The sequence below is a fragment of the Garra rufa genome, chromosome 21, assembly GCF_049309525.1.
Source record: "Garra rufa chromosome 21, GarRuf1.0, whole genome shotgun sequence".
Classification (NCBI taxonomy): Eukaryota; Metazoa; Chordata; class Actinopteri; order Cypriniformes; family Cyprinidae; genus Garra; species Garra rufa.
In genome coordinates, this window is record NC_133381.1 from 24,472,974 (window position 1) to 24,497,259 (window position 24,286).

Genomic DNA, 24,286 nt, shown 5'->3' on the forward strand with positions numbered 1-24,286 from the left:
AATGTATTAGCTTATTTATTAACACACTGGTTTGTAGTGCAAACATTTTACCATTTACTGCACATTGTTATTCTTCTCGTTATTTCCCTATAGCAGATAATGAACCAGAAATCTCACCCATAGGCATACTTCTGCATTGAAGAAAAAGGTGGATAGACGCACACAGGTAAGTATCTATAGGTATATGCAATATATATTATGTATAAAACATATAATTTAAAAAAAATTTCAATGAACTTGACATTTTATACTTAACACACAAAGTTGTCAGTACAGAGAAATTCTTGCAGCTTCATAAAATAATGGTTGAACCACTGATATCATTCACACGGACTATTTTAACAATGTCCTTACTACCTTGCTGGGCCTTGAACATGGCAGTTGCGTGGCTGTCTTTGCAGGGTCAGAAAGCTCTTTGATTGCATCAAAAATATCTTGTTTTGTGTTCCGAAAGGTCTTCAGGTTTGAAACGACATGAGGGGGAGTAATTAACGACAGAATTTTCATTTTTGGGTGAACTACCCCTTTAAGCACATCTTTTTGACAGACAAATTTGTTTGGAATTGTCTCGGAATTTAAATGAGCATATTAAAATATAATTTAGCTCCAACACATTAGAGTCAAGACTGCATAATGAATCAAAAAAGAAGAGGAGACAAATGTGATGATTAGAAGTCATTTATAACAGCACATATTAAAGATGCACAATGCAGAAAATATCAAATCAAACACAAAGAGTCTTTGTTTTCATCTCCTTTCTCTCTCCAAACACTGAGATCCATCAGTCTTTGATGTTGCAGTTAGCTGGGCCAGGTCTTAGTGATTTTCAGATGGTTTAGTTGGTCTGCGATGTATTTGTGTTCTGGAAACTTGGCTTGTTGTGTAGCTTTGATTTGGTTCAACATCCATTCCCGCCTTTGCGCTGCGTGGCCTAGCTCCTGTTCCTGCGTCATGTATGGCCGGCTGATCCAGTATTCATTCTCTGCTTCCTGTTCTAGACGTTTAATCGTATTCCGCCTCATCTGCCAAGTGACTACTCGTGGTCGGCGGTACTTCCCGATCCACTGCTTCCCTGGGATTCCCTTCCTCAAAAGCGCCAGAGTCAAGAACATCCTGCTGCCAGTAACGGGTTACAAGAGTGAATCTGTAATATATATCACCGAGCAGTTCAGATACAAATGTATAGCACAATAGTACAAATGTAACATAAACATCCTGATAGAAGAAAATATAATAACTGATTAGAACTTTAAAAATTACATACTTACACTATAAGTCAAAAGTTTTTGAACAGTTAGATTTGTTTTTTTAATACGTCTCTTCTGTTCATCAAGCCTGCATTTATTTTATCTAAATTACAGCAAAAACAGACAAATTTTGAAATATTTTTACCCTTTAAAATAACTGTTTTCTATTTGAATATATTTTAAAATAGAATTTTGTGTCACATGATCCTTCAGAAATCATTCTAATATGCTGATTTGCTGTTCAAGAGTACATTTTTTTAATTATTATTATCAATATATAGCGTTTTATAACATTATACACTACACTATTCAATAGCTTGGAGTTAGTATAATCATAGAAATCAATACTTTTAGCAAAGTTTACTTTTTAGCAAAGACGCTTTAAATTAATCAAAAGTGATGATAAAGACATTTATAATGTTACAAATGATTTCTATTTCAGATAAATGCTATTCTTCTGAACTTTCTATTAATCAGAAAATCCTGAAAAGTTCTACTCAGCTGTTTTCAACAGAATAATAGATGTTTTTGAATCAAATTAGAATATTAGAATGATTTCTTAAGGATCATGTGACTGGAGTAATGACGCTAAAATCAGCTTTCAGATCACATGAATAAATTACATTTTAAAATATTTGTTCAAATAGAAAACAGTTATTTTAAATAGAATTGTTACTGTTTTGCTGTACTTTGGATCAAATAAATGCAAGCTTGTTGAACAGAAGACACTTCTTTTAAAAAACAATAAAAATTCTATTGTTCAAAAACTTTGACTGGTAATGTACGTAAGCAATACAAGACTGTACAGTAAATGTACATTCTTTGGGACTATTCAGCCTTGAATTCAGAGTTTGAGTACATAAGAAACAGTACATATGATTTAACTTGTTTAACGTTATTATCATGTATTTAAACTAAAAAAAATGCTAGTATCTGATATAGATTTACTTCTGAATTCTTTTAAGTCTAAACAAACCATCTGACCTTGACATGAAATGGCACTGAAATCAAATCAACATTTTAAATGGAAACATTTTAAATGCAAAGTCAAATAATTCTGTATCATATACAGCGATATGGCCATCTTAATATCTAAATATTTCAAATAACACTTTTTAATCCATTTACAATGTTTCCTACATCACACCATAGACTTACATGCAGGCTGTAAGCGAGTAATAAACAATACCGTTCGTACCACAACGACGAAAACCAAATGTACTTATAAATGTAAATGCATGGGAATGAAACCTAGTCGATTTCTTACAACAATAATGATTAAGACATTTAATTACTTACACGATCTTCTGTCCAAATGCACGACCAGCATGCCGCAGACACACTGCTGCTGAATGTCAGTGGTACGATTATAGCAGCGCCACCTATAGCACTGGAGGCTTTAGTGCAACGCGCTCTGCTGACGGATAAAGTACAAAAATCTGGAAGAGCAACTTCATTCAGACAGGATTACCAAAGGGATGGAGCTATTCAGTTCAGTGTATAGTTATAAAACCCGACAGAGACTCAACATTATTCTACTTACTACTTGATTTAAGACCAAATAAATAAGAGACGTAAAATCCTGATTTAAATTGAAATTAATTTATTACATGATAAGGAAAACACTGCAGAGTGTAGAGGAGCGCTGAACTCAATCTCTGATTTTTTTGAACGATTATTGAACATAATTATTGAGAAATATCGACTGCTGTATGTCATGACTGACTATACAAAAATAAATTATATAAAATTAAATATAAATAAAAACTATTAAATAATTAAAAAGCATGTGAGAAAAAAAAGTCAAAATAATAAATAGGCAAAATAATAGTCACATGATAGAAATCTGTCCAATGAGAGTTCAGTGCCATGGCCTGGAAGCGTAATCCGGTTCATGTTTTTATGCTCCTCTCCAGGTCTTTGATGTTTCTGTGCTGCGGCTCCGGTCGTGTTTTGGTCAGGAGGAGGTAGAAAGATGACGGCCAGAAAGTCCGGGTCGCGATTAGAGACTGAAATAGAGCGCTGTCGATCGGAGGCACAATGGGACAAGATACCAGAACTCGTCCGGCAGCTGTCTGCGAAACTCATCTCAAACGGTGAGTGTGATTTCTGTATTCTGTACTCATGGCTAACGCGTTAGCTCGGACATTGTGTGTGTGAGTCTCAGGCCTGGTGGCAAAATCCATATCTGATTTAGTCTTGCACGTTTAACTACACATTTAACAAATCAGTGAATGAATACTTTCTTTTCAGGGTGGCTAAAATGTGATATTAATGGCTTTTTGCTGTTACTCTGTTCGTCTGGCCAGTACACTTCCTGATTGCCCATATGTTAGTTGTCTCCATTCATCTTCATAATTTCTATAATTCATATTTTTATCAAGTTTAGGAATTTGTGAAGAGTCATTATTTGACTTCTTGTCTTGTAAAGATGTAATTCCAAAGTCTATTTTGCATTAAGGACAGTTAAATGGTGCATATTCAAACTTAAAACATTTTCATTCCAATTAACTCACACAGATAAACAAAACTAGAAATAAATTGTAGAAACTGTACACAAATATGATCACTTTGATCAGATATCAGTTACAATTAGAGGAAATTTCAAAGTTTTGAATGCTTTTTTATTGACAGATTTCAAAATCATATCTTTAAACAAACAAACAAATTTGAAAAAGGGCTTACAGTTTGTATATTCGCATTTGTGAATGTAAAATTTACAAAGAAATATATTTATTTGCAATGGTTATAAGTAAAAATAAAAATTAAAAATAGTTAAACATCAATATACAACAATAGCATCAATATACAACAATAGCAAAATTAAACAAATCTGTTAATAATAATTAATATTATTATAATAATTTGTTAATAAACAATTTATATTATTTCGTCAATATAATAATAATAATAATATATATATATATATATATATATATATATATATATATATATATATATATATATATATATATATATATATAAATTATTATTAACATTAATATTATTTATTTATTTATTTATTTTTAAATAATAGGATTTCTCAAAAAGAACATTTTATATCAATATTATTTGTGAATGTCTGGAAGATATATTGTTTGTCTGGGGTAAAATGTATGAATTATAAGTGTTCTTAAGGTTGGTTTTAATGTCTATAATGACTACAATTGTGGATTAAATCACCCTTTTCCATCTTTATAGTTTTGCTCGGTTTAATAAAATCCATGTATGTGACCCAGGACTACAAGTAGCTCTGGTATATTTGTAGCAATAGCCCAAAATGCATTGTATGGCTCAAAATGATCAATTTTCCTTTTATGCCAAAAATCATTAGGACATTAAATAAAGATATTTTGTAAATTTCCTACCATAAATATATCAAAACTTAATTTTTAATTAGTAATAGGCCTATGCATTGCTAATAACTTCAACAACCTTTAAGTCAATTTTCTCAATATTTAGATTTTTTTGCACCCTCAGATTCCAGATTTTGTATCTCGGCCAAATATTGTCCTATCCTAACAAACCATACATCAATGCAAAGTGTATTTATTCAGCTTCAGCTTTAAATCTCAAATTTGAATAATATTGACCCTTATGACTGGTTTTGTGGTCCAGGGTCACATATTAATTAGCATTTTAGATTCACGTAATACAAAATGCTGAAATATTTAAGTGCATGCAGATTAAGCAGCAGATTAAACCACACAATGGTTGTTCTCAAAGCTGTGCGTTTGTTAAGACGTGTAGGAATGTGTTCAGGTGCAAGACTGGATTATATCTGAACTTTATGTAATGCTGTTTTCACAATCAGCACTGTAAATGTGTTTGTGTTTTGACTTTACAGTTTAGATATGCAGGTGACATCTCTTCACAGTTACTCTTTCAGACGGAAGAAAAAGATGATAGGGATAGTTCACCCAGTAGTGAACATTTTGCCATCATTCCCAGTGATACCTTTATGAATGTGTCTGCATGAGCTTGCTGAAATCATCCTAGTGAATGATTTGTTACCTACTTGTGTTCTGCCTATGTTTGTGCTTATTTGAGTAATTTCAGGTATTCAGCTCAATCTCTGCTTCTCTTGTAGATGATCTTGGAGAACTCCTGCTGGGGGAGGCCAAACTCCAGCAGTACCTCAAGGAAAACCCCATCAAGCAGGGATCTAGTCCCCGCGGGCCTCGACCACGCCTCCAGGAGGTACGGAAACACTTGACGGCTGCACTTGATCGGGGAAACTTGAAGGTAAGCCTGAACAGTCAGGATCCTCACTTCTGCTTGCTGCATCACAAGATTGTTTATAACCACTCTAGAATAGGTGATACAAGTTTTTAATACTAGGAGAAGATCCCTCAACATGTTCTCTGTGCCAAAACTCTTTATCCCTGAAGTATGGTTTATTAGATTGTGCTTTTTTTTTTTTACCCCAGTGAGAACTTTTTCATTCAGTTTCATTCTTTTGAAGAGGTTTTTAAGCCTAGTACAGTTTTAGCGTTTTTAGCTAAAATAAATAGTAAAAACCTGATATAATTGACCTTTCGCAAACAGCTTGATTGACAGGCGATCTGACCAATCATAATGCCGAATCCACCATTTTGTCTGACAAACAAATCAGACAGGAGAATAAATTAACTTTGGTGGACTTAAACTTGAAAAATTGTGTATTGACGTCTTTCCGTGGTTGTAAGTAAATACATTCTGATTGTGTTTATTCTGTGCTTTAAGTAAACAAGAAAAGATGATCGGTTCACGTGTCGATTGATCTAATAAGTCAATACAGTGTCACAAGTCACAAAACTGTATTTATTGTTGGAATTTCTTTAAAAATTACATTTTAAGTGTCATTATTAGACGGGCGTAGCAAAAGTAACTAAGGAGGGTGAGTTTTGTCGAAAGGTCAATTTAGCCATTAATATTTTCTAGCCTTGAAAATAACCACAGAAACTCGCATGCCGTTAAATACAAATAAACAAACTGTTTGCTGCATCAGTGTTACAGTGAACTAAAATTAAATTAAAATTTAAATCATTTAAAATATATATATATTTCTTAAACCAAAATAAACAATAACTGAAATCAAATCAAATGTAATACATTTTAGTTAGTTGCCAAAGCAACATTTTTTATTTATTTAATTTAGCATTATGTCCCTAAATAACTGAAATAAAGTCAATAAAACTATATATACCTTAAAAAATAATAACTAATTAAACTGACACAAGAAAACAAATAATAATATAATAACTAATAAAATAATATAACTAATAAAAGTATAATAATAGAATCACTAGTAAAAACACAACAAATTATTCAACTTTAAATTAAATTAAATAAAAAAGAAAACGGAAGATACAAAAATAAAAACTCAGCGTATTAAAAATTAAAACTAATAGTAATGCTTTAATGATACTAAAATGTATCTGATCCATGGTCCAAAAAAAACTTTTTAAAAATAGGATTGTGGAAGTGTAAAGGAATTTAAAGTGATGATTCAAACAGTATGTCAAAAATGCAAAATGTAGAACTTTTTTTTTTTAAGTTTATCTTATTTTAAGTACACTGTGTGAATTTACAAGACACTGCAAAAGCTGCAACGTAAGCACAACTGTCAAACATTTGAGCAAATTAATGCAAAAAAACACAAGTTTGAAATAATATCTCAATATTTAAAGATTAAATTTGAATAATTTATCAGTTTTTTTATTTAAAGATTTTTGAATGACAAACATCTAAAGCATTTTATCACATACAGTTTATTTCCAACTACTTAATCATATTTTCTCTGAAATTAATCACGATTAATCCCACCTAATAGTAAAGTTTTTAAATATATTCTTATATTGCAATAATTTCACATTCGATCTTTAAATTAATGTAGAAACAACATACAGACAATATATTTTTAAATATTTGTTAAATACTGTTTTATGACTTAAGGTGTCACTGATACCAAAAATATATGTTTTATTGTAATAATTTCACATTCAGTCTTTAAAATAATGTAGAAACAACATTCAGACAGTATCTTTTTAATATGTGTTAAATATTGTTTTATGACTTAAGGTGTCACTAATACCAATAACATACTTTTATATTGCAATAATTTAACATTCAATCTTAAAATTAATGTAGAAACCACATACAGACAGTATATTTTTAATATTTATTAAACATTTTTTATGACTTAAGGTATCACCTGATACGATTATTACTGATGTCTCTAGAAAATGTATTAATATTTTTTTTACTTATATTTAACCATTGACTATAGCTATTCAGCATTACAGTATAATTAAGAGCTATCAATTTAACATTTATTAGCTTTTAAAACAACTTCTAATTTAAGTGAATTTGAAACAATCTTTGCATGAACCCATTTTTTGTCAGTGCCCTTCAGCAAGAAGGAAATATGTGACCCTGGACCACAAAACCAGTCTTAAGTCGCTGGGGTATATTTGTAGCAATAGCCAAAAATACATAGTACGGGTCAAAATTATTGAATTTTCTTTTATGCCAAAAATCATTAGGAAATTAAGTAAAGATCATGTTCCATGAAGATTTTTTGTAAAATTCCTACTATAAATATATCAAAATGTGATTTTGGATTAGTAATATGCATTGTTAAGAACTTAATTTGGAATACTTTAAAGGTGATTTTCTCAATATTTAGATTTTTTTGCACCATCAGATTCCAGATTTTCAAATAGATGTAACTCGGCCAAATATGGTCATATCCTAACAAACCATATATCAATAGAAAGCTTATTTATTGAGCTTGCATATGATATATACATCTCAGTTTTGTAAAATTTAACCTTATGAGTGATTTTGTGGTCCAGGGTCACATATACAGAAAATGAATAAAGTTACCAAACACTAAATACTAAATTATTAAAACAAAGAGTTTACAAAAGTTACGGTTTTCCTCTTTTTTCTTTGCTTCCCTGAGTAATATTTCTAATGCCGTTAACTTGGAAAAATTAATCGAAACTAATTTTGACAGCACTACTTAAACCGATCATGGTTGGAGCCTTACCAGTGTCATCTGTATTTTAGCAGTGTATTTACTTTATTCCAGTGTTGTGTCTGACAGTGTGAGGTGTAAACTATAGTTTGGTGTATGTCTTCTCTTTCTCTCCCAGCCTGAATACATGCAGGAGGCCAGTCTGATCATGGCTAAGCTGTGCTACGTGGAGGGTGATTACAGGGAAGCACTGAATCTGTACGGTCGTGTGAATCTGGATGAGATGCAGCTGGTTGGGGCTCCAGTGTACAGACTCTCCATGATCGCTGAGGCCTATGCCACTAAAGGTAAATAATCAGTGTAGTAAAAAAGTTGGTCTGTTACATAGCGGAAATGCTGTATTTGTGAAAGCACAATCCCAAGCCTGCTGTTGCAGTGTCACTGCTTATGTATGCGCTGTGAAACAGACATAAATTATGGAACTTGCTTTGGTAAGGACGTTTTGCCTAACTAGAACCGAAACATGAAGTTTCAGCAATTAAATGCAAATTTGTGTCCTAACAAAAGGAAAAATGCTGTGCAAAGCAACAAAATCACAGCAGTAGGATATTTAATATTCAATATACAGCTATTTTTTAACCAGTGGGATTTCACTATTTATACTGTATAAATTCTATATATTACATTACTGTCATTTTTAAAAAATATAAATTAATACTCTTACTTACCAATAGCGATTAAATTGATGAGAAGTGACAGTAAAAACATTTAAAATGTAAAAAAAATTAAAATAATGAACTCACAACAGTTTTCAGCAATGATAACAATAGCAATAAGTGATTCTTGAGTACTAAATTAACATATTGAATGATTATAGTATGATTTGACACTGAAGACTGAAGTAATAGCTGCTGAAAATTTGCTTTGCCGTCACAGGAATAAATTACTTTTTTAAAATATATGAAATATATATTTTATATTTTTAGAAAGTAAAATATATTTAAAATAGACTTTAGTTTTATTATAAATGTTTCACAATATTGCTTTTTTTTTACTATTTTTGATCAAATAAATGGTGATCATAGAAGATTTCAAAAACATAAACAAATGTCAAGCTTTTGAACGGTAGTGTAGGGTAATTCTGTTTGTTTATTAAATTACATTTAGAAATATATCAAAAAAGAAAACATTAAATTATAATAAAATTGTAAAATTTAAAAAACATTATTATTATTATTATTATTATTATTATTATTATTATTGTTTAATCAGGTACTTTAAAGAAGGCCTAGGTGAGCATAACAGACTTCTTTGAAAAACATTTAAAAATCTTGCAATAGCCAAAAATACATGGTATGGGTATTCAGCTTTCAGATGCTATATGAATCTTAATTTAAAAAAATTGACCCTTATGACTGTTTTTGTGGTCCAGGGTCTCAAGTTATTTAATTATATTATATTGTATGTTATATAATTACTAAAATGTATTGTTTCATTTAAAATCATATTCATTTTAGCTTGGTCTTATAATGCTCACCTGATCAGAACATCTTCCTGCAGTTCATATTTTGACCTTTGGGTGGCAGCATTGCTTTAACACTGTATTTGGTGCTCTGCAGAGAAAAGTGTTTGCAACTAAATCCTCTGCTCTGAACACACACACTTTTAATTCTGAGCACAGTGAATGTGTTTGCCAGGACCGCAGCGTGAGGTCTTTGATCAGAGTTCTGACAGATCGGCGGTACTGTGGGGCTCTGGGGAAAAACTGCAGGGTGGCACAGAGCCTGTCTCATCCAATCGCCTCATAGCATCTCTGTGACTGACAACTGCCTTTACAGGGGGGGCAGCTTCCCTCCCTCGGCCCCAATCATCCATCACGCCCCAGCTTCCACACACAAACACACGTGTGTGTCATCTCACTGGCGCTTCCTGCCTCGTCTCCGGTGTATATTAAACCCTCGTCCTGAATTATAAAAATCTCCCTCTTGCCGCCGTGAGCTGCTTGTCACTGCCTGTCCTGAGGCGTCAGATTTACTGCAGCCGTTATGCAGGTCATTAAAGAGCCCGGTCACAGTAATGGGGCTTGTCTTGGATCTGGCTAGTATAAAAGAGCTTTTAAATCTACAGTCGTGGCCAAAAGTTTTGAGAATTACATAAATATTGGAAATTGGAAAAGTTGCTGCTTAAGTTTTTATAATAGCAATTTGCATATACTCCAGAATGTTATGAAGAGTGATCAGAAGAATTGCATAGTCCTTCTTTGCCATGAAAATTAACTTAATCCCGAAAAAAAACTTTCCACTGCATTGTTAAGAAGGCTTCGGGGGCGTCCAAGAAAGTCCAGTAAACGCCAGGATCGTCTCCTAAAGAGGATTCAGCTGCGGGATCGGAGTGCCACCAGTGCAGAGCTTGCTCAGGAATGGCAGCAGGCAGGTGTGAGCGCATCTGCACCCACAGTGAGGCCAAGACTTCTGGAAGATGGCCTGGTGTCAAAAAGGGCAGCAAAGAAGCCACTTCTCTCCAAAAAAACATCAGGGACAGATTGATCTTCTGCAAAAAGTATGGCGAATGGACTGCTGAGGACTGGGGCAAAGTCATATTCTCAGATGAAGCCTCTTTCCGATTGTTTGGGGCATCTGGAAAAAGGCTTGTCCGGAGAAGAAAAGGTGAGCGCTACCATCAGTCCTGTGTCATGCCAACAGTAAAGCATCCTGAGACCATTCATGTGTGGGGTTGCTTCTCATCCAAGGGAGTGGGCTCACTCACAATTTTGCCCAAAAACACAGCCATGAATAAAGAATGGTACCAAAACACCCTCCAACAGCAACTTCTTCCAACAATCCAACAACAGTTTGGTGAAGAACAATGCATTTTCCAGCACGATGGAGCACCGTGCCATAAGGCAAAAGTGATAACTAAGTGGCTCGGGGACCAAAACGTTGACATTTTGGGTCCATGGCCTGGAAACTCCCCAGATCTTAAAACTTGTGGTCAATCCTCAAGAGGCGGGTGGACAAACAAAAACCCACTAATTCTGACAAACTCCAAGAAGTGATTATGAAAGAATGGGTTGCTATCAGTCAGGATTTGGCCCAGAAGTTGATTGAGAGCATGCCCAGTCGAATTGCAGAGGTCCTGAAAAAGAAGGGCCAACACTGCAAATACTGACTCTTTGCATAAATGTCATGTAATTGTCGATAAAAGCCTTTGAAACATATGAAGTGCTTGTAATTATATTTCAGTACATGACAGAAACAACTGAAACAAAGATCTAAAAGCAGTTGAGCAGCAAACTTTGTGAAAACTAATATTTGTGTCATTCTCAAAACTTTTGGCCACGACTGTATAACGAGGGGGATATGTGTGTGTTTAGAGGAACATGGCAGTCGTGAGGAACAGATTTCTGATGAATATGTTATCCAAACACAAGTGAGTGTGCCTTTTTCAGACCTTTTAGATTGGGTTCAGGCCTCCAGTGTAGCAGGTCTATATAAGGTAGAGGGATTTACAGCATGTACACACAGTCTCTTCCTCTCTCTCATTCAATTTTTTTAACCCGTTTTTCTCTTTGGGCATTGGTGTGGAACAACAAGACTGTAGAAAAAAACTATTTGAACTCCAAGGCTTCTCATTGTCCACAACAATGTTCATAGTTTCAACACTTATTTCAAAGGGATAGTTCACCCAAAAATAATTTATTCACCCTCAAGCCATTCTAGATGTGCACTATATTGCCAAAAGTATTGGACACCCAGGTTTGACTACTGTCAAAATTTCCATGGGTACAAATCCTAATGTTTAAGCATAAAATGAAATTCTAATTTGATAGCAACAGCTTTGACCGGACCCTTTTCTATTCTAACTTGACAATGCCTTTGTGTATAAGGCAAGGTCCAAAAAGAAATGATTGATTCAGTCAGTGTGGAAGAACTTGACTAGTCTGCAGAAAGCAAGGTCCTAAACCCAACTGAACCTCTCTGGAGTGACTTTAAATGCAGACTTTGAGCCAAAATCTCATCACCAAACACCAATGACTTGTAACTATGGGTACAGTCATTTTTGACACTTCCAAAACGGTTCCAACAGAGATGGAAATACAATTTATAAATACATGAATTGTTTCCATCTTTGTTTGCGCAGTTTTGGAAATGCCTTTTGTTCTAAAGAAGGGGTGTCCCAATACTTTTGGCCATATAGTGTATGTACAAGTCATTGGTGTCTGGTGATGTGTTTTTAGCTCAAGGTCTGCATTTGAAGTCACTCCAGACCAGAGATGTTCAGCTGATATTAGGACTTTTCTTTTTTGTAGACCAGTCAAGTTCTTCCACATTGACTAAATCAATAATTTCTTTTTGGACCTTGCTATATACACAAAGGCATTGTCATTAGAATTGAAGAGGGTCCTGTCAAAACTGTAAAATTAGAAGCACACAATCCCCTAGAATATCATTATATGCTTAAACGGTAAGATTTGTACACATGGAAATTACTAAATTAGTCAAACCTGTTCATTAGAAGGGGGTTTTCCAATACTTTTGGCAATATAGTGTATATGACTTTCTTCTTTTAGACGAATATCTGAGTTATATTAAAAAATGTCCTGACTCTTCCAAGCTTTGGCTGTTGAGTCCAATAAGGTGCATCCATCCATCATAAAAAGTACCCCACATGGCTGCGGAGGTTAATAAAGGCCTTCTGAAGCAAATCAATTTCATTTGGTAAGAAAAATATCCAGATTTAAAACTTTATAAAGCGTAATTTTTAGTTCCTGCTGACTGTTGTACATGTGTTCATGAGGAAGTGGTGTTCCAGCAGATGATGTAGGATGTAGGTATAGCGGAAGCTATGGTGAAAATATGATAATCTCACGAGAACCAAGTTTCCTTCTCTTGGCTTATATTGAAATCTTCCACTATATTTGTTTACAAACCCTCATTTTGTACTTCTAAGTTATGACTGGTGTTTGGTTTTGCTCTCTGCTCTGAGCTTTGCCTGCGTCATCCGCTGGATTGCCACTAGAGATTACAGGATGATTTTCTCACACAAACACATCAATTTGCTTTAGAAGGCCTTTATTAACCAGTCAGAGCCTTGTGGAGTACTTTTTATGATGGATGGATGCACTTTATTGGACTTCAAAATCTCAACACCCATTCACTGCCATTATAAAGCTTGGAGGAGCCAGAGCATTAGCATTTAGCTTTAGCATCACCAGATGAAATTTAAAAAACATAATGATCTGATCTCTTCTTCTTCTGAGAAACTAGTCAATTTACCACTAAACAACTTATTGCAGGTGGTCCCGCCAACAGCTGGCAGTATAGGTTTTGAAATTACTTAAAAAAAAAACATATAGAATTGCTTGTGTTTTTTGACATATTTGTTATTAAATCAGGAAGGCCAAAAATTATTATAAATTGTATTATTTAAAATGTTATTTTAGATTTATTTAGATTTAGTTACTAAATTTTAGTTTACAGTATAGCCTCTGTTATATGATAAGGTTAGGGATGAAAAATGTTAGTTTCAATGTTTAATGCAAGATAAATAATTATTTTTGGTTGGTATTGTTTTAAATATCAATATTTGCTAAAACTAATTTTAAGAGTACATACAAAAGTGTGGGGTTTGTAAGAGTCAACAGTAAAACAGCGATATTGTGATATTATTTATATTTTAAAAGTTACTTTATTCTTGTGAAGGTAAAGCTAAATTTTCAGCAGCCAATACAAGTCTTCAGTGTCACATGAACATTCAGAAATAATATGCTGATTTATTTATTATTATTATCAATGGTTGAGCTGCTTAATTTTTTTTTTTTTTTAAGAATTCTTTTATGAATAGTAATAAGGTCAAAACAACAGATTTTATTTAGTGACAATGTGAAAGTCTTTGCTGTCACATCACATTTGATCGATTTAAAGGATTAGTTCGATCCTGAATAAAAATTTCCTGATAATTTATTCACCCCCATGTCATCCATCTTTCTTTCTTCCGTTGACAAGAAATTAAGGTTTTTGAAGAAAACATCTAGGATTTTTCTCCATATAGTGGACTTTAATGGGGATCAACGGGTTGAAGGTCCAAATTGCAGTTTCAATGCAGCTTCAAGGGCCCTACATGATCCCAGCTGAGGATTAAGGGTCTTATCTAGCAAAACGATCTGTCATTTTCTAAAAAAAAAAAAAAAAATTAAATAAAAATTATATACTTTTTAACCACAAATGCTCTTTCACTAGCTCTGCGTCCTTGACTTCACGCATTGCGTAATCACGTTGAAAAGGTCACGCATGGTTCTTCGTCAGTGTACTTCTGTTCAGAAAGGTAGGGTAGGGCGAAAAACTCATTTTCTCTCTCTCTTTTTTTTTTTTTTAATGACAGATCATTTTGCTAGATAAGACCCTTATTTTTCAGCTGGTGTCATTTAGAGCCATTTGAAGCTGCATTGAAACTGCAATTTGGACCTTCAACTTGCTGATCCCCTTTGAAGTCCACTATATAGTGAAAAATCCTGGAATGTTTTCCTCAAAAACCTTAATTTCTTTTCAACTGAAGATAGGAAGACATTAACATCTTGGATGACATTGGGGTGAGTAAATTATCAGGAAATTATTACTAATTGTGAACTAATGCTTTAATGAGAAAATAATAATTTCTAAATAGAAATAATATATATTTTTAATCCTCCTGACCCCAAACCTTTAAACAATAGTGTTGGTGACTTAAAACCGTTCACTAATATTTTATGCCTATCAGTCCGCTCTCGTTCTCCTCCTGTCTTACTGTGACTTCACAGTGCACATTTAATCAGGTCCTCGTCATTAGCGTCTTGCTTGTGATGGATTAATCGTCTCCATTTTCATTTCGGAATCATTTTGAGACTGGTACCAGACTGATTTCTTCATCCCATGATATCTGTTTATAAGCCGTTATCTATTATTGAAGCAGTTTGAAAAGTAGTTAGAAGGGCTACAGTTTCTGTTTCCTGTCACATTGCCATACTGTCATGAAAACTTTATCTGTGTTGAGAACTCAATACCAACAGCAGCCAAACAAACAACTCTCATAATGTTTACCAGCCACCTGAGCGCTGAGTCAGGCCTGTTTTCCTCATGCTATAAGGGATTTAAGATGTGACTTAGGAAGCTGAAGCCAGTAGACCGAGATTGGCCACAGATTGTGTGACATCTCTAAGGAACCGTACTTGTATCTTTGACCCAGACGAGGCAAGGAGATACGGCAGTGGAACAGACATCAGCTCGTGCTTAAACATTTAAAGCTTTTCTGGTTTGTCTGAGGTCTTTGATTTTCTCACGCATGTATATTTCAGCGTCTCACTTCCTCTGTCCAGCCAGAACAAAGGAAACAAACTCGTATTATGTGATTAAAGCATATTGTGTTCAGTTTGACCCTTTAAGACTAATATCCTCAAAGTAAGGGTCAAACCATAACAGTGTGTTTCATTAGTCAACGAAATTCAAGCTTTGCTGTTTTTTTTTTGTTTGTTTTTTTAATGCTACATCACTGTTACATCACTGTCACTAAATAGTGTGGCTTAGTAAAAATGAATGAAACAAAGATTTGAAAAGAAATAGTGTTTGACTGATGGCAGAATTTTGGCTTTGGTCTGTGGTACCTACATATCAATATTAAATCAATTCCTCAAGCAACAAATAAACAGCCTTGGGTGACTTATAAAATGTAAGTGCTGTCAGTCGATTCAGTAAATCAAATGTCAGTAATTTGTGATTAATTTCATTTTTTTTCTAGTTAACACAAGGTTCTTTAGTTCATTTATACGATGTGCATATAAAATATTTATAATTTGTAATTAGAAACCCTATTGTAATTGATAGAATGGTCACGGATCAGAAATCTCCACGTAAAACTGATTGTACGGACCAAACCATAAGTCGTAGAGACTTAAAACTTGGAGGGATGGTAGTACTCACACGGCCTAAAACGTGACCAAGGCTCGCCCCAATTGGCCTGACGGAGTCACTACAACGTTTAAAAGTAAGAAATCGCTCTTAACTCCTGAACCGTCAGTCGTCTTATGTCGTTGGAATCATGCCTCAGATTCGACCATGAGCAAAATTTTCGGGTATGTCGCATTTTTTTGAAAAACCTACTTTTGCGAAGTAGTCCTAGGTTTTGGCCAGATCAGAGCCAAACCAGTGCAGAAAGATTCTCTGGAGACTGATTATCAATAATTATCATAAAAAAGTTGAACTTTCGACTCACCGTCGCAAAGGGACGCCAAAACGTTTGAAAGGGGCAGGGCCACTTTTAGTACAATGCCTATACCTCCCGAACGGAATGAGATCTCTCTCTACACTTATGTAGGAGCTCAATCTGAGGAATTGTGGAGTTTAGCTACTTCGTGGTGCTGTAAGAGGGGGAAAAAGTAAAAGTGGCTATAACTATGCAACCATTTGTCCTATCAACATGAAAATTGGTGTCTACAGTCTTGATCTGAAGTGCCACTAGTGTTCACAAGGCCATTTGTGTATCTCAAAAAACATGGGCGCCATTGGCTGACAAATTTTGAGCACCTGTTAGAAAAGGTTAACAGAGGCCAATCGGAACAAAACTTGGTGGGCCTGTTTGACTCATGGCCCCAAAGGTCTGAAAGAAATTTGAAAGAATAGGCCACTGGGGGACAATATCGCATTTAAGGCCATATACGATTGTACGTTGTACGATAGAATTCCTGAATTCATTCTGGACAACTTTGCCTCTAGAACCACTGCTGTCAATCAAAGTGTTTTTTAAATGATTGAGAAGATTTAAAAAATCTACTTTTGTGAACTAGTTCTAGGTTTTTTGCTCAATCTGGAAAAAAACTACTGCAGTACAATTTTCTGGACTCTCTAGGCCAATAATTATCAATAAAAATGTTGAAATTTACCCTTTGGGAAGCTATAATGGGGTTGTTCAGAAAAGGGAACTGTCCGAATTTACCCCAAATGCTATAAAGCCTAAAGGAAAACTCAAAACTTCATGAAACCTGGTGATCACATGTGACAAGTGAATTCAAAACAAGCATGCAAAGTTTTAAGGGGATCGGACCGCAGCTGGCGCCATAACAGTTCTAACCGCTAAAAAAAAAAAAAATATATATAATATATTTCTGTTAAATTACCTGAATTTCCCTTTTTCAGATCATTGATTTAGGTGGTTGCAAGCTTGCTAAATAATGTATTTTTTCATATGTGCTTGAACCATTTGTCCTATCAACATGAAAATTGGTGTGTACAGTCTTGGTATGAAGTGCCACTAGTGTTCACAAGGACATTTGTGTATCTCAAAAAACATGGATGACATTGGCCAACGAAATTTGAGCACCTGTTAGAAAAGGTTAATGGAATGTTTGACTTATGGCCCTAAAGGTCTGAGAGAAATTTGAAAGAATCGGCCACTGGGGGGGGGGTGATATCGCAATTTCAAGGCCGCAAACAATTGTACGTTGTGTTTTTTTTCTCTCGCACATACGCATTATATTTTTATCATAGAATAGAACTCCTCCTTACGGACAACTTTGCCTCTAGAACCACTGCTGTCAATCAAAGTGTTTGTTAAATGATTGAGAAGATTTAAAAAAATATACTTTTGCGAACTAGTCCTAGGTGTTTTGCTCAATCTGGAAAAAAAACACTGCAGTACAATTTTCTGGACTCTCTAGGCCAATAATTATCATTAAAAAATGTTGAAATTTACCCTTTGGGAAGCTATAGTGGGGTTGTTCAGAAAAGGGAACTGTCCAAATTTACCCAAAATGCTATAAAGCCTAAAGGAAAACTCAAACCTTCATGAAACTGGGTGAGCACATGCGATAGGTGATTCTAAACAAGCATGCAAAGTTTTAAGGAGATCGGACCACAGCTGGCGCCATAACAGTTCTAACCATTAAAAAAAACATAATATTTCTGTTAAATTACATTAATTTCCCAGGTGGTTGCAAGCTTGCTAAATAATGTATTTTTTTCATATGTGCTTGAACCATTTGTCCTATCAACATGAAAATTGGTGTGTACAGTCTTGGTCTGGAGTGCCACTAGTGTTCACAAGGACATTTGTGTATCTCAAAAAACATGGATGACATTGGCCAACGAAATTTGAGCACCTGTTAGAAAAGGTTAATGGAGGCCAATTGGAACGAAACTCTGTGGGCCCGTTTGACTTATGGCCCCAAAGGTCTGAGAGAAATTTGAAAGAATCGGCCACTGGGGGGTGATATCGCATTTTTCAAGTCTGTAAACGATTGTACGTTGTGTGTTTTTTCGCACATACACATTATATTTGTATCATACAATAGAACTCCTCATTCTGGACAACTTTGCCTCTAGAACCACTGCTGTCAATCAAATCGTTTGTTAAATGATTGAGAAGATTTTAAAAAACTACTTTTGCGAACTAGTCCTAGGTTTTTTGCTCAATCTGTTTTTTAATATAGTTTTTTTTAATGCTTTTTAATTTTATTTTTCATGCTCACCTGATAAGAACACTGCAAAGATGCACAATCTAATTTATTTGTTTACATTTTTTTAATTAATAAACTGCTAATTTATTTTTTCATTTATACACTGCAGTTCAAAAATTTGGTAAGATTTGTAATGTTTTTTTAAAGAAGCCTTTTCTGCTCATCAAGGTTGCATTTATTTGATAAAAAATACAGAAAAACACAGTAATATCGTGAAATATTATTGCAATTTAAAATAGTGTTTTTCGATTTTAATATACTTTAAACTAGAATTTATTCCTGTGATGCAAAGCTGAATTTTCAGCATCATTACTTCAGTCTTCAATGCCACATGATCCTTCAGAAATCATTCTAATAAATTTAAATGTAATTATTTATCAATAATGGTTTTAATTTATTGGAAAGTTGTGCTGCTTTATATTTTTTCAGAACCTGTGATACTTTTTCGGGATTCTTTAATGAATAATACATTAAAAAGAACAGCATTTATTTTAAATAGAAATCTTTTCCAATAATATACACTACCGTTCAAAAGTTTGTGATCAGTTTTTCTTTCTTTGTTTGAAAGAAATTAATACTTTTATTCAGCAAAGATGTGTTAAATTGATTTAAAAAGTGATAGTAAATACTTCTGTTGTTAGAAAATATTTCAATTTTAAATAAATGCTGTTTTATTATCACAGGTTCCAGAAAAATATTAACCAGCACAGCTGTTTCCAACATTGATAATAAATCAGCATATTAGAAAGATTTCTGAAGGATCATTTGACACTGAAGACTGGAATAATAGTGCTGAAAATTTAGCTTTGCATCACAGAAATGATACTTTAAAATAGAAAACAGTTATTTTAAAATGCAGTAATATTTTGTAATATAACTGTTTTCAGATTTTTTTTATTAGATAAATGGAATTTTGATGAGCATAAGATATAAATGAAAAACCTTAATGATATACCAAGGGAACAAACTTGGCCGTTTTTCACACTTGAGATTATCTTTATTAAAATGAGCTGTCATAAGTCATAATCATCTTTCTGAATGTGGCAGAGAACTAGGACTACTCTGGGTGCTTTTCTAGCTCTTGGCATGTGTAAGTCATCTCATCTCTGTACTGTTTGTTCATAGGTCTCTGTCTGGAAAAAGTGCCCATGGCGTCCCCATCGCTGTCCAATCGTAATATGGACAAGGACCAGGAGATAATCACTTGTTATGAGAAGTCTGGAGACATCGCACTTCTCTATCTTCAGGAGGTAGAAAAGGTATTTCCATATGTTCATTCACAACAGTTTTTTTCTTTGTTTTCACATTGTTTCCAATAGACATTAAAACATAGATGTACAGTCATTTTCTAGCAAAGGAGAGATTTGCACAGTACTGCTGCAGAGGGTCTGCCATCCGTGAGACTAATCTCTTCCTGTCCCACCTGTGAACTTTAAATCACAATTAAAGCTTTTTACAGGTCAAAGTTTATTTTCTTGTGGAGGAAGATGAGTCTTTGTTTCCTTTAGATTGTTTTCACACCACTTACTCTCTTTGTTGGAATCGTAGCGCACAGATTCATTCCCCTGCACAGCGTTCAGTATTTACTGCTTGTGATTTAGCGTTGGTGGAGAAAGGAGGGAGCGTAGAGACAGACGGGGAGAGAGAGAGTGAATGATGGCAAGAGAGGAGAAACGGCAGAGCTTGTGTTCTGCTGCAGTGTTGACACTGCATTTTTTGGGTGCAGCCAAAGTTTTACGTTTGACCTTCGTGCTAGAAACTCGTACCCTCCTAACCGCCGTCCTCTCTGAAGTGTTTCCCGGGTAAATATAGTAAACAGTCTGACTCTCTGCTTCTTTTAAACATATATGGTCTGTATTTGCTGAATAGCTCATAGGAAAGAATTGTTTCAGTTTATGATTGATGGTAATATTTAATGACTTGTGTCCTGTCTTCAGGCTCTTAGTGTTGGCATTCAGAATCGCAGTCCAAAGCCCGGCCCGGTCACACAGGAACAGGAACTTGGATACTTCCTAGAGACGGGACTTCAGAGGGCTCATGTTATTCATTTCAAAAATGGGTGAGTATTTGTGTGTTTATATTCACAGGAATTAGGACTGGACGGTATGGCTGAAAATATGAAGCTAAAATATGTATTTCCATATTTGTCAGCTTTTTGACAATATTTGATATATTGTTTGTGTTTTAAAATGGTATTTAAAAGACATTATTTTGAATAAACAGCCAGTGTTGCGAATTAGATTTAAATTGACTAATGCAAGAAATAATACAGTAAAATAATACAGTACAAATAAATTAATAATTTTATTCCGCAAGCATGCATTAAATTGATCACAAGTGACAGTAAAGTCATTAATAATGTTATAAAAGATTTGCATTTCAAATAAATTCTGTTCTTATACACTTTTGATCAGTTCATCAAAGATTTGTTGATTGTAATAATAAGAATGTTCAACAATTCAGCATATAAGAACAATTTCTGAAGGATCATGTGACACAGTAATGACTGTTGAAAATTCAGCTTTGGCATTACATGAATAAATTAAAATATATTAAAATAAAAACGTTTATTTAAAATTGTAATTAAATTTCACAGCATTGCTGGTTTTACTGCATTTTTGATCAAATACACTACCAGTCAAAAGTTTTTGAACAGGATCATTTTTAATATTTTTTAAAGAATTCTCTTTTGCTCACCAAGCCTGCATTTATTTGATCCAAAATACAGCAAAAGCAGTAATAATGTAAAATATTTTAACTTTTTAAAATAACTGCTTTCTATTTGAAAATATTTTAATGTAATTTATTCCTGCGATCAAAGCTTAATTTTCAGCACCATTACTGCAGTCTTTAGTGTCACATGATCCTTCAGAAATCATTCTAATATGCTGACTTGCTGTTCAAGAAACATTTAATATTATTAACAATATTTAAAACAGTTGAGTACATTTTTTTTTCAGGATTGTTTGATGAATAGAAGATCAGCATTTATCTGAAATAAAAAGCTTTTGTAACATTAAACACTATACCATTTAAAAGCTTAAGGCGGGGGGGTTATAGAAATTAATACTTTTAATTTAGCAAGGGTGCTTTAAATTGATTAGAAGTGATGATAAAGATTTCTATTTCAGAAAAAATGCATTTCTTCTGAACTTTCTATTTAACAAAGAAACCTGAAATCTGAATATTAGAATGATTTCTGAAGGAAAATTCAGCGTTTAAATCACAGGAATAAATTACATTTTCATATATATTCAAATACAAAACTGTTATTTTAAATAGTAAAAATATTTCAAAATTGTACTGTTTTTGCTGTACTTTGGATCAAATAAATGCAGGCTTGGTGAGCAGAAGAGACTTCTTACTAAAAATCTTACTGTTCAAAAACTTTTGACTGATAGTGGATCCTTGATAAGCATAAGACTTTTTTCCAAAATGTTAAAAAATAATCTCACTGACCATGCATTTTTGAACATTTTTTTATTTATTACTTGGCAGTGATAATGTATTCAGAATGATGCCAAAAAATATTTTTTTCAAATCAGAGTTTGGAAATAAATCATTGATGCAGACAGTTTAAACTGATTCAAACAAATGAATCAAACCTCCTAACTTCAACAAGGTTTTGCAAAAATACTTTAGTGACACATTCAAACTTTTTATTTGACAAAATTAAGTAGTCAAACAATGCAGTGTATATAATTTTCAATATACCATTCAGCCCTATCCGTAGCACAACACTCAATTTTGATTCACAGGCTTCCTTTAGAAACACCTGAGACAACGGTGTCCATCATTTATCATTCCCTCTCTTCAAACATCTATTGCTTTCTCTTGTCACTCCTCTTTCCCTCGGACACGTGCTTCAGCGAGTGGTCTAGGAATCTGCTGAGCTTTCCGTCTGCCCACTAGCTCTCTGTCTTTGTCTTTATTTTTTTCAAATGCTTTATGGATTCTCTGTAGTTCTCAGCCTGTGTACTGTATATCTGTGCGTTTCATGTTATTTCTGTGTGTTCTGACGCCACACTCTTCCTCTGCACCACGGCCTCTGCACCATGGAGTTGTGCGTTTGACGACTACTCGTACGTATCCCTACACTCTCTTCAAGTAGTGTAGTGCCATGCTTTTACTGTAGCAGCTTCACACAGAAGCCAAAACCTAGTCAGTTGCATACATAAGCAGCCTTTAAAACATAATGGGCACGCTCTTAACATGAAGGCTGGATAATTATGCCATTTTCAGTTTGTTTTTGGCCAAATTCAATACCTTCATGGATAAGAAATTCCCAGAATACTGTGAAAAAAGTGGAAATGTCCAAGATGGTAGACAATGCAAAAATGTTGGTTATAAACATTTGAATGGTAGTGTAACTGGCAGACAGTGTCCAATGCAGCTCAAGGTACACATTTATCAGGAATCTCATAGGTGGACAAATCGCTGTCAGCTGAAATTTGACTTTGTTTACTCTGACAGACCTGCTGATTATAGAGAGATAGAGTACCAGTAGTATGCAGTCTAGTCAGCAATCGTGCTGCTGTAGTAGAGAAAGGAAAGACATGGAAAGGCTGAAGAAATAAGAGACAAGTTGTCCATCTTACGTCAAATTAATTTGTTCATTTCTATGCTATTGTCCTAACCGGAGGTGCATCTTTTTTGCGATTTGCAGTACCAGCGTGAAACATGTGGTGGCCTTATATGTGCCAGTATGAGAATCTCCATCATTATTTATTTGTGCAGTGAGTGTGTGGTTGGGGAGGGATCTTCCATATGGATGCAGGTGGGGCATCTGTCAGTGCTTGAAATGCATCTGTGTGAAATATGACCGCTGCCGTGGTGCATTGTGGGTAATGTATCTGTTAGGCTCATAAATGATTGAAAGCAATGTCTTTAAACCTCACACAACATGCATTTCCTACAGGGTAACAAATGTTCAGTCCTCAGCTTATGTGATTATAAAAACTCTAGAGTCATTTTAAAGGTATTAAGTTATAGCTGAAATTCTTTCATATGGCAGATAGTAAGTCAATATTTTTGTCTAAATAAATAAAAAAATCACTATAATCTATAAAACATTATAATATACTATATGTGACCCTGGACCACAAAACCAGCCATAAGGGTAATTTTTTTTCTGAAGACTGAATAAATAAGCTTTCCATTGATGTATGGTATAGGTACAATATCTTGTACAATATTTGGCCAGGATGCAACTTAGCAATCCATATTACTAATCAAAAATTAAGTTTTTATATATTTATGGTAGGAAATTTACAAAATATCTTCATGGAACATGATCTTCACTTAATATATTAATGATTTTTTGGCATAAAAGAAAAATCGATCATTTTCACCCATATAATGTATTGTTGGCTATTGCTACAAATCTACCTATGCTACTTAAGACTGGCTTTGTGGTCCGAGGTCACAAATACTGTATGAGAAATAGATATTCATTTTGAGATTTGTTAAAGATTACATTAATCATTGTTATTAAGTTATTTGTGTTTTAAAAATATTTACTTTTGCTGACTGTTGAATAACAGTAAATGTAATTTAAATGTATAAATAGAGGAAATTATGTGTTCGATGAAA

At 34.0% G+C, this 24,286-nt stretch overlaps 2 protein-coding genes across 3 annotated transcripts in view; one reads left to right on the plus strand and one right to left on the minus strand.

Annotated features, from left to right (window-relative positions):
• Positions 1-662: 662 nt before the first annotated feature.
• Positions 663-2,606, minus strand: mrpl57 (mitochondrial ribosomal protein L57). The gene is made up of 2 exons (XM_073827420.1): positions 2,547-2,606; positions 663-1,144 (listed from the first exon to the last, which is right to left on the minus strand). Exon 2 carries the CDS (start codon positions 1,110-1,112, stop codon positions 801-803), a length of 312 nt encoding a protein of 103 aa, XP_073683521.1. The 5' UTR covers positions 1,113-1,144; positions 2,547-2,606; the 3' UTR covers positions 663-800.
• A 577-nt stretch (positions 2,607-3,183) lies between these two features.
• ttc7b (tetratricopeptide repeat domain 7B) overlaps positions 3,184-24,286 on the plus strand; it is a 60,608-nt gene continuing 39,505 nt past the window's right edge. For both annotated transcript variants that reach the window (XM_073826847.1, XM_073826848.1), the window contains exons 1-5: positions 3,184-3,343; positions 5,338-5,492; positions 8,390-8,558; positions 19,820-19,953; positions 20,632-20,753. In XM_073826847.1, coding sequence (XP_073682948.1) covers positions 3,223-3,343; positions 5,338-5,492; positions 8,390-8,558; positions 19,820-19,953; positions 20,632-20,753 — 701 coding nt within the window. In that variant the 5' untranslated portion in view covers positions 3,184-3,222. The remainder of the gene's footprint in view (positions 3,344-5,337; positions 5,493-8,389; positions 8,559-19,819; positions 19,954-20,631; positions 20,754-24,286) is intronic.

Bases quoted from the DNA above. Each gene is read 5' to 3' on its own strand.
- mrpl57 (XM_073827420.1), bottom strand. From the start codon at position 1,112: ATGTTCTTGACTCTGGCGCTTTTGAGGAAGGGAATCCCAGGGAAGCAG.